The 10,248-nt window shown below is 48.6% G+C and overlaps 1 protein-coding gene across 2 annotated transcripts; it reads right to left on the minus strand.

Annotated features, from left to right (window-relative positions):
* Positions 1-463: 463 nt before the first annotated feature.
* misp3 (MISP family member 3) lies at positions 464-9,296 on the minus strand. Of its 2 annotated transcripts, XM_062448342.1 has the most exons (4): positions 9,141-9,296; positions 3,802-6,371; positions 2,542-2,615; positions 464-1,197 (listed from the first exon to the last, which is right to left on the minus strand). In XM_062448342.1, the coding sequence occupies exons 2-4, from the start codon at positions 6,308-6,310 to the stop codon at positions 1,099-1,101; spliced, it is 2,682 nt and encodes an 893-aa protein (XP_062304326.1). In that variant the 5' UTR covers positions 6,311-6,371; positions 9,141-9,296; the 3' UTR covers positions 464-1,098. The 2 variants fall into 2 exon arrangements, with proteins under 2 accessions (XP_062304326.1, XP_062304327.1); XM_062448343.1 differs by lacking the exon at positions 9,141-9,296 and having other exon boundaries at positions 3,802-7,163.
* Between the last annotated feature and the right edge of the window lie 952 nt (positions 9,297-10,248).

Below are 10,248 nucleotides of genomic sequence, written 5' to 3' on the forward strand. Positions count from 1 at the left end.
TGAATCGCGATTCCATCTTCTACTGCCGGTAACGTCGTAGAATAATCTTCAAAGGGGGTTCTTTATTCATGAATGAATGCAATATGAGTAGGCTAAATGCCTGAAAATATAATGAGAAGGGAAAACTTAAAAGGACGTTTAAGTCATAGAGATTAGGTCAATTTTTACACCGGTCTGCCAAATGTATTCGTTGATTCAGCTATGAGGCTGCCTCTTGCAGGGGAAATGAGAAGACATCATATTTCATTCTACACTTCACTCGTATTTTTAGTTGTAAATGAGCAGCAAAAAAAAGATGCTTTTAAATCTATGTAATCTTTATAAATAATAAGTAGGCCCTATGCATTTTTAGATAAAATATACATAAATATCAGTTGTAAAAATGTCATTAAAAAACGGACCCCTGTGCAACCGACGCAAGCAGAAATTGTACCCTCTCTAGTTGGATGTGCTGTATGTCAGTGTATGTATGTTTGAATATAAAAAAAAAGGTGATCCAACAACATTTTAAGTCAAACTAGTAATGACGCACAGTTGTCATGCCAACTGTCATTGTATTTACAACATCACATGATGGCAACGCCTGTTAACCTTCACACTGCTTTAATTGCCTGTGGGGTAGAAACTACGGGAAGGTATGATTCTCGTTCAAAAGATTCGATTTGTCACAAATTGTATTTACAGGTAGGCCTACACACAAATATATGCTTGGATATAGGCTTGATAAACACAACTAGGTTTAAAAGGTTTGTTCAATCATCATCAAAATAGAATCCACGCTTGATTTTGCCAGTCAGGCTCTAGAATCTTCCACCAGACTTTCTGCATGGTCCCATATCCTCTTGCCCTGATATTATGACATCATCAACTTGAATATTCAGCCATTCTGAAGTCCCAGCATTCCCGTATTCCACAACTCCAACATCCACTGTTTCACGTCAGTATCTGAGTTCGTCAGACTTGTACAGTGTGGGTAGTCCTTACGGTGGTTTTGACGTGAATGACCCCTTGGCTTGCAGAACCAGAGAGTTAGCCTGCCCTGGGGTTAAAGGTCCCTGGGTGGGTAGGTGTGTGTGTGGTGTGTGTGTAGGGAGGGTCTCAGTCCTCCTCCCCCTCCCTGTGTCCATTCACCAGTCCTGACTCCCAGCGCTGCAGCAAGGGGGTCTTCTGTCTGGGGGTCTGGGGGCTCTGGATCACCTGGGGTGGGAAGGGGAAGAGGGGTGTGGGGGGGGAGGGGGGAGGGGGAGGAGGGGGGGGGAGGGGGGGATCAGTATCAGTATACCGTAGAAGAGAAGTGAAGAGAGTGAGAGAACTAAGTAGATCATTTACATTTATACATTCAGCAGACGCTTTTATGCAGAGCGATGTTGCATGTTCAGCAGAAATTCAAGCATCAGAAGGGCATGGTTCTTCATAGTTGAATGTGTATGGGAGGACAGACAGACAGACAGATAGAACGGTAAGACAGACAGACGGACGGACAGACAGACAGAAAACTTAATGATTGACGGACAGACAGAACAGCAGAACAGACAGACAGAATTGCAAGGCCCAGCCCGCCCTAGCGGTGATTGATCAGGTAAACATCATTAACACTGAGGTCAGGAGGGGTCAGCATGATAGTGATTCATAGACTGTGTTTGTTCTCACAGCTCTGTGTGAATGTACATATCTCCTACTCCCCAGCCTATCCCTCTGTTCATTACAGCACTCTTATCTCGGGCTTGTCTGTGTGGATGAATAACAAGCGCGGAGAGACCAGGGAACAGGGGCTGCTATGCTAATGCCGGAAGAGGACAGAGAGAGAGAGATAAAGAGATATGAAAAATAAACAGAATCTTTGCCTGGTTTACGGAGCGGGGCTGAATCAATGCTGCTCTGCTAATCTGAGACATGCGAGTTGCAAGGAGATACAGAGTCCACAAGGAGAACGATGGAAAGAAGTTTTCTCCAGACTTTCTTTCCATCTTTCTCATTCTTCATCGATTGCTCTTTATCTCTCTCTCTCTCTCTCTCCTCTCTCTCTCTCTCTCTCTCTCTCTCTCCTCTCTCTCTCTCTCTCTCTCTCTCTCTCTCTCTCTCTCTCTCTCTCTCTCTCTCTCTCTCTCTCTCTCTCTCTTCTCTCTCTCTCTCTCTCTCTCTCTCTCTCTCTCTCTCTCTCTCTCTCTCTCTCTCTCTCTCTCTCTCTCTCTCTCTCTCTCCTCAGATAATCCTTACAACATCCTCCCATTTTCAGTGGATGTTGTATCTGTAGGGAGTGGTACTGTAGATTATTTCAGAGCAATTGCACCAACAAGATAGGTTTCAGTGAGACTGTGCTAGGCCATAAATGGCATCATAAAACCGTACACATGGTGTGACATCACCCAGGACGTTGTTGCCTCAGAATGGAGCTGTGCTGACAAAGAGATCCCTAGATGGATATCTCGTGCAGAAAACACTGGAACTGGATGTTCAGAGGGGATTTTAACCCACACCATTTGTCTTTCCATTACCAGGAAAAGTCCACATCCCTGGGTAAAGCAACATGGTGAGGCTTACCTGTAGTTGGTTAAACTCCTCCTCGCTAGCCTGGGGTGGTGGCCACATGCCAAGCTTTCCCAAGGACTGTCGCACTGGAAGGACAGAGAGGAAGAGGATTGTTGTTTATGCTTTTTCAGTGTACTGTAATGAGTTTCCATGACAATTCCATGAACCGACTCGGAGAGTTCACGGAAGAGAGGGGAGAGAGCTAGATTAATATAATACAAAGACCAGAGATGAAGAAGTACAGAAAATGAGGGCTATGCAATAAGATATAATCTATATAACTATAAGAACCTTGCAGGTTCTGTGAGTCAAAGAGCTCCATGTTGGAAAACAATGCTCTTTTTGTCACACACACACATACAAACACAAAGCCCACATTTCCTGCCACCGACAATTGAACACGAGATGATCATTGGACACAAAATGTCCAATTAGAAGCATGCATGCATATTGGACCCATATTGGATTCCTTCATTTGAAGGTGAAGATAAGGATAACTAACCCTTGTGTTATCTTTGGGTCATTCTGTCCATCAGTCATTGTGGCCCACCGTCGTATTGCGACAAACTTTACCCCATACACAAACAAAGTGAAGCATTTACTTTTTTCATTTTCTTTGTTTTTGTATTGGGTAAAATTGGGTAAACACAACGATGGTTCGTTATGAACCTTTGGGTCATGTGACCCGAAGGCAGCACAAGGATTAAAAGGTTTCAGATCTGTGAATTCCAGCCACTTTCTTAACTGGACACAGTCTAAGTTAAATGAATGATTAAGCCTTAAAATCATATTGAACTTTCCCTGATACTGCATTATCTGGTGTGCCAGATTACGTTGTCTATCAGGATAAGCATTCTAGAAAGAAACAAAGTGGTCATTTCTGGCCTGGTTTTGGAATACATCCTAATATGGATTTTTAGAAACTTTTCTCCTTTCTTGCTGACACAATGACGGGTCAAGATATGAGTCAGGGATTTTTACGTGTTTTTGTACACTTTGCTTCAGGCAGTTAATTCAACACAGCAGCTGCTGCCTTGTCTCCGTTATGGTCATGTACTTTATATACATGCCACAGTCTAGTTAATGGTGCTTTAGAGCGCAATTATTGTTGTAGATGGAATTTATTGCAATGGTTGTCCCAGGATGTGTCATTGACCACAATAAAATGAAACAATGCGCTTGCTAAGCTATTTCATAGGCATCTCTGGAGATTTCAGGGCATGGGTGCGCACACAAACACAGGCCACACACACACACGAACACGGCACCAACCTGTTGGGGTTCCAGATGACATCCGCAGCGGTGTTACAGGTGGATCGGGAGTAGCCAGGCCGTTCATCACGGGTGGGGGGGGCGTGGGGCTCGGCGCCGCCCTCTCCCCTCCCCCGACCCCGGCCCCAGCGGCCACCCCCCCGTACGTGCGGCTCCTCTGCCTGCGCAGCTCCCTGTCCCTCTCCCTGGCCTCCCGGATGTCCTGCCCCACGACATCCAGAGCCACGGAGGAGCGCAGCTTGAAGAAGGGATTCTCTCTGGGCACATCCTCCTCCTCCTCGTCCTCCTCCACATTCCTTTGGCTGTCGCTCCTCCTCCAGCTCGCCTCTTTGTCCGTCGAAGAGGCGCAGAGAGCCGCCGAGTCGACCACGGTCTGGGCCGTCGGCTCCGTGAGGGACTCGGAGCTTTCAGAGGGTCTCAGGAGCTTGGCATGGTGGAGGGTCGGGACAGGGAGCTCCAGGGGGTTGTCCAGGATGATTACCTGCCTCTTAGTCCCCTCGGTAAGGCCTGGTCCTCCGTGAGGGATGTAGGTGAAGCCCCCATCCCTGGCCGCGACGGGGCTGGGGCTTTGGGTCCGGCTCAACAGATCCAGGCTTCTTCTCCTCTCTACGAAGGAGCCTCCGATTGTGGAGCCGTCCGAGGAATCGTCCCCTGGGAGCTCCAGGGTGGAGAGGTCGCTGGCAGAGACCCAGGAGGGCGCATTGCTAAAGAGGGACAGATTAGAGGAGTCGTCCTTGGGCTCCTGGAAGGCTTCGAATAGTTTCTTCCTCTCTTTAAGCTGGCGTACCGTGCCTTTGTCGTAGAAGCCCGGAACTTTCCCCAGCTGGACCAGAACCTGCTCTCTCTGAGTCTCGACGCGAATTTCCTTCTGCATCTTCTTCCCGGCAAAGTGCCTGTCCTTCGTTTGGCTATTCTCAAACTTGGAGGGCAGGGGCTGGGTCAGGATGGACTTCCGGAGGGGAATATCGACGTACTCCGGGGCGGTTTGATGCTGGAGCCCTCTGGATCTCCTCAGGCTCTGCTCGCGCTGGACCGCCCGACGGATCTCCCTGTCGATGGGCGTCTCACTCGCCGAAGAGCCAGGAACGTAGTTGAGCTCCATGGTGGTGTTCGGAGAGAAGTCTGCAGACACGCCGCTGTCGCTCTGGCTGTCATCGTACAAGTCTGTATCCATTCCGGAGGCCGTGTTGTCCTTGGAGTTCAACCCAGGGATTGGTCGATCCGCCTTCTGCTTCTCTATTTCTACTTGCTCGGTGTCGCTCACCTTTTGTTGTTCCTCTGTCTCTTCCTCCGCCTTGCACTCGTTGACTCCACTCACTTTCTGACCTTTCTCTTCACCCGTTTGTCCTCCACCGGCTCCCTCCCCACTTTCCTCCTCCCCTTTCTGCCTTTCTGTCATTACAACACAAGCACAGCCCTGGGAACCAGCCTCGCCCTGATTGGCAGGCGCCGTGGCGACCGTCGCTGGGGGCAAAGATCCCTGGCTGAACACCTGTTGTGCTGCTTCCTGGTTGTCGTGCTCCTGGGAAGACTGGCTCGAAGGCAGCTGCTGCTCTCCCTGCTGACTCTCTGGGGGAACTGCAGGCTGGGCCATGTCCTCTGCCATGAGGCTGCTGGATGAACTTCTGGAGGAGCGAGGTTGGGGGGTTTTGATGCTGGCGCTGTCCAGTGTCACCCACTGTCTCCTGGCCGAGGGGATGTCCAGAGGCTTGCAGTCCACGGTCCGGTTCTCGTCCTCCGCCTCGCAGGGGCGGTCCCCTTCCGGGGATTCGATGGTGAATACGTCATCTGAGCTGTTTCTCGATAGTCGCCGGTGGATTGTGTGGGTGCTGATTTCAAGAGCCTCCGGTGAAACCTCCTCGGGTTTCCTGTGATGCTGACCCTCTGGGATCTTTTGTACCTGCTCTGCTAGCTTTCCGGTTGTCTCAGTATTCCTGACACGGTCTTCCTCTATCTCAACCGGCGGCACTGCTACCCTTGTCACGTGGTCACTGAGGTAAGGTGTCGGTTGCCATTCTTGACTGTCCTGGCTATCGGATGATAAGTCATCCTCTTTGGGGTTGGAGAGGACCTCAACATCTCTGATGGAGTCACTCAGTGGTGGTGGGGCTGCACCACCCTCTGCTGGTGGGGGCAGGGCATTGCAGGGAGAAGGGGAGGGGGTTCCCTCCTCTGCCACATGAGCAGATTCATTAATCACTTTGGGGTGGTTCTCTACTTCACCTTCTTCTGACTCACTTGGACTCTGGTTCACTTCTTGACACATCTCCATTTTGACTAGTTCGGCCATTTTGTTGACTGAGTCAACATTGATCTCATGTGTAGTCACTTCAGAGTCAGGCGCTTCCAGACCTATATCCTCTGGCTCTGCCTTGGGGGCTATTTTGCTTATTAGAAGCGGGTTGTTCCCAACATTGACATCCATTTCACCCTCGGTCCAGACCTCGTTGGCCCATTCATCCAGAGAATCTGCAGAGCTCCTTCTGTTGGCCACAGGCTCTGTTGCCATGGTGAGATGAGACCGGCTTGTTTCTGTTGACCTGGAACACTTTGACACGGTCTGGAACAGTCTGGGCTGTCTGTCCTTCAGCCAGTAAATATGAAGAAAAGAGGGTGCACAGGAAAATGAAAGAATTAGCTGAAAAAACAAACCTGGCAACCCATTTTGTTATTCTGTTGTATTTCCTGCAGGCAGATCGACAGAACACAATAAATTCAAGATAACATGATATTTACTGCATTTAAGACTCATTGCAATGCAATGGCAGTGAATGTATTACACCAGTGCTGCAGGGTGCACGTTGTGTTTTGTGTAGCAGAACAGTTGTTTAGAAGTGCAGGCAACAGATTTTCACAGTGTCTAGCTTTTGTTTTCACAGACAGTGTGAGTTGTAAACAGACAGAAACTGTCATTACTAACAAGAGGCTTCTGGAGTTTGTTGTGTAGTATTGAGTGGGCCATCAGTGTGGAGCTTCTCCTACCCTTGTTCTCTGCTCTGCAACCTGCAAAGGTTTCAGCTGAGTCAGCCATTGTTTAATCAGCTTATATTACCAAGAGCTGCTCAGTGAGGTTCTCTTTCACACACATCCACGCAAGTGCACACACACACACACACTCTCGTATGCAGGAGAGCACCCGTACACTCTCATGATTTCTAACCATATACTTTTCTCTCTCTCTCCCACACGCACGCACATTAGCACCGTCCGAGAAACAAATGGGAAAATCCTCAGGGCACATTGACCGCTGGCCCTCCCTCTCTCTCTTTACCTGCAGTATCTCTCTTTCTCCTTATCTTTATCTTCCCTCTTCATGTTCCTCCTCTCTCTCTTTTACCTGTCGTTCAGACCTCATCCCCCTTATCTTTAACTCACACTCTTCCTCACGTTCGGTGCGACTTTCGACTCTTTTCTCTACCTCCCTGTTCTCTATCTGTTTCTCTAGCAACCCCCTCCCCCACTCCCACTCCCATGCAACCTTCCAGAGCCAACCCCCCCCGGCCTCCATGCCAACCAATTGCCCTGAACCAACTGGCCCTACTGCGCCCTATCCTGCCCAACGAGTACCATTCAAACTGCCCAGGGATGTTGGCGGGCACAGCTATGAATCATTAACAGATGAATGAGTTTTGGAATACAAAAGGAACCGGGGGATGAGCAACAGAGAAGCACACACACGCAGGACATCCCATCTCTGTCCCCTCACACAACCTCGTCTCTGCCCCCTCACACAACCTCGTCTCTGCCCCCTCACACAACCTCGTCTCTGCCCCCTCACACAACCTCGTCTCTGCCCCCTCACACAACCTCGTCTCTGCCCCCTCACATAACCTCGTCTCTGCCCCCTCACACAACCTCGTCTCTGCCCCCTCACACAACCTCGTCTCTGCCCCCTCACACAACCTCGTCTCTGCCCTCTCACACAACCTCGTCTCTGCCCCCTCACACAACCTCGTCTCTGCCCCCTCACACAACCTCGTCTCTGCCCCTCACACAACCACGTCTCTGCCTCCTCACACAACCTCGTCTCTGCCCCCTCACACAACCTCGTCTCTGCCCCCTCACACAACCTCGTCTCTGCCCCCTCACACAACCTTGTCTCTGTGCGCTCACAAGGACACGCAGAGGCCTCCAAAACGGGCGGCTTTTCGGAGCAGAACGTCGGGCTTCCAACGAGGGGCCGCGAACCGAGGAAAGATTGGGGGGCGTCAAGTGTTCCTCTTGTTTCTTTCTCAGTTGTGGAATGATTTCGGAAACGATTTTTCTTCCGTCTGTCAAATGGGTTGTCGTTGACCTTTTCACCTCTTTCTCTCTCAGGGACTCGGAAGGGGAAGGGTGGGGGGTGCTCTTTCATTCTCCTGGAGGTATGAGTGGGCAAACACCATGATCCAAGACCTGTCTTGATAACCCTGCCTTTGTGGATACAAGGCATTGTGAAAAGAATGAGAGTTTGCTTTTCATATTTGAGGGTCATACTGTAAACCTCAGCCCCACATTCCCATGGACACACACACACACTCATAAGGAAAAGTGCTTTCAGACTAACCGAACCACACAAGTACCAACAGTTCATCAATTTCAAATGGACATAATATGTAACCGTTTCTAACTTCAAAGAAACGTTAAACCAATGGACAAGGTGAGAAAGGACTTTTCAACCCAGAGGGTTACGAAAGATTAAGTTTTAGTTATAAAAGAAAGCCCTTTGAAACACCTTTTTTCCTCAAATCTTCTCATATTGGATATTTCTCTGCATTGATCCACAGCAGCCAGCATTAAAAATCAATTTCAATATTGCAAGTGAGACAGTTTTAATTTTATTTGCTAATTTGTTGTCCCACATACAACACTTTCACTGTCCATGGAGCAAACTTTGGGTACTTCCCATGAGAAATTACAGTATTCCCATTGGCCAAGTAGAGTTGGATTAAAAAGGCCATTACATAAAGGGATTACATTCCTCCTTATTAGCGACGATGGGGCTAAGGTTATCAAAGAAGCTTTTGAAATTGCAATCATCATTAAAAAAAAACATTTCTAGCGGGGCTACAGCAAATCAACTTTGCCATGTACATGTGCTACAGGCTCCATTGCCTCTTCCAGACTAACTTCAACAAACATGGAGGTCAAAGTTTTGTCATACTTTAGGTGTTGGTTGTGAGGACTAGTACATGGTGACATGTTTCAAATGAGTGACCTTCAAGCCTAATATGACCGTGACTGTGATATCGCATCAGTATGCAGTGCAGAAAGCAATCAAAAATGGATCCACATAACAGCATCACAGTGACTTTGTCAAATAGAAGTCCTGAAGGATGAAATAGTTGCCCAGCACTTACCTGTGGATTTGGTGTGGTGGGTGATAAGCAGCCAGAACCGAGAGCTACAAATCTTGTGCTGGTTGCAATGTGATGTGGAAAAAGTTGTTATAAGGAACTCACACACACTATCCCACACTCCTGACAGCCAATGAAATCCTGGAGGAAGATGAAGCTTACTGGACTGTTGCGCAGCTAATGGCCCAATACTGCTAAGCCCCCTCACACACACACAGTGCTCTCCCTCTGGTCACACACTTACACCCACATTTTCAAACGTGCCTGAATGCACCTCCCCTCTCACACCCGCATTCTTACACTGTCTGTCCCCCTCCCCCTCCCTCTCCCTCTCCCTCTCCTCTCTCTCTCTCTCTCTCTCTCTCTCTCTCTCTCTGTGTGCGTGTGGTGTTCAGGGGTGGGGTGGGGGGTTCTGTGTAATCAAAAGGATGTAATGCAATGGAAAGAGACATTGCATCCGCAAAGACACACACAAACACACACACATCCTCTCTCTCTCTCTCTCTCTCTCTCTCTCTCTCTCTCTCTCTCTCTCTCTCTCTCTCTCTCTCTCTCTCTCTCTCTCTCTCTCTCTCTCTCTCTCTCTCTCTCTCTCTCTCTCAGCACAGGTGTACCAATTAGCATTCCTCACTTTCGATGTACTGTGATGGAAGCCGTGCTAATGACGTGATGACATTCCAACACCGTGAACACGGCCATGCCGTGCATCTCCCAGCAGTCCTGGTTCCTTTCGTGCTCTTGTACTGCTCAAGCATGAACGTGAGTGCACAATGAAACAGAATCACCGTCTGGAATAGCCCAAATAATGTTTCTCTTTTTCATTGGCATTTTATTGATTAACTTGTAAGTATAACATGCTGAACGATACAATGACATGGTTAAAACATAGTTGTGGAGGTAACATTGCAGAAAAACATCCCTGAAAAGAATCCCTCTCTTCTTTGTCAGTCTTTCTCTCTATTCGTCCTAACCAGTCTGCGTAAATAATAAAGAAAACTCTCCACTTCACGTCAACACTGGGGGCACTATCAATGTCGAGAAAACAGAGAGCATTTCAAGCTTTTACTCATAATTTGAAGTGTCTGGAAACCCACAAGTTGTCCCAAACCGA

The sequence above is a fragment of the Osmerus eperlanus genome, chromosome 22 (assembly GCF_963692335.1).
Source record: "Osmerus eperlanus chromosome 22, fOsmEpe2.1, whole genome shotgun sequence".
NCBI classification, from domain to species: Eukaryota; Metazoa; Chordata; class Actinopteri; order Osmeriformes; family Osmeridae; genus Osmerus; species Osmerus eperlanus.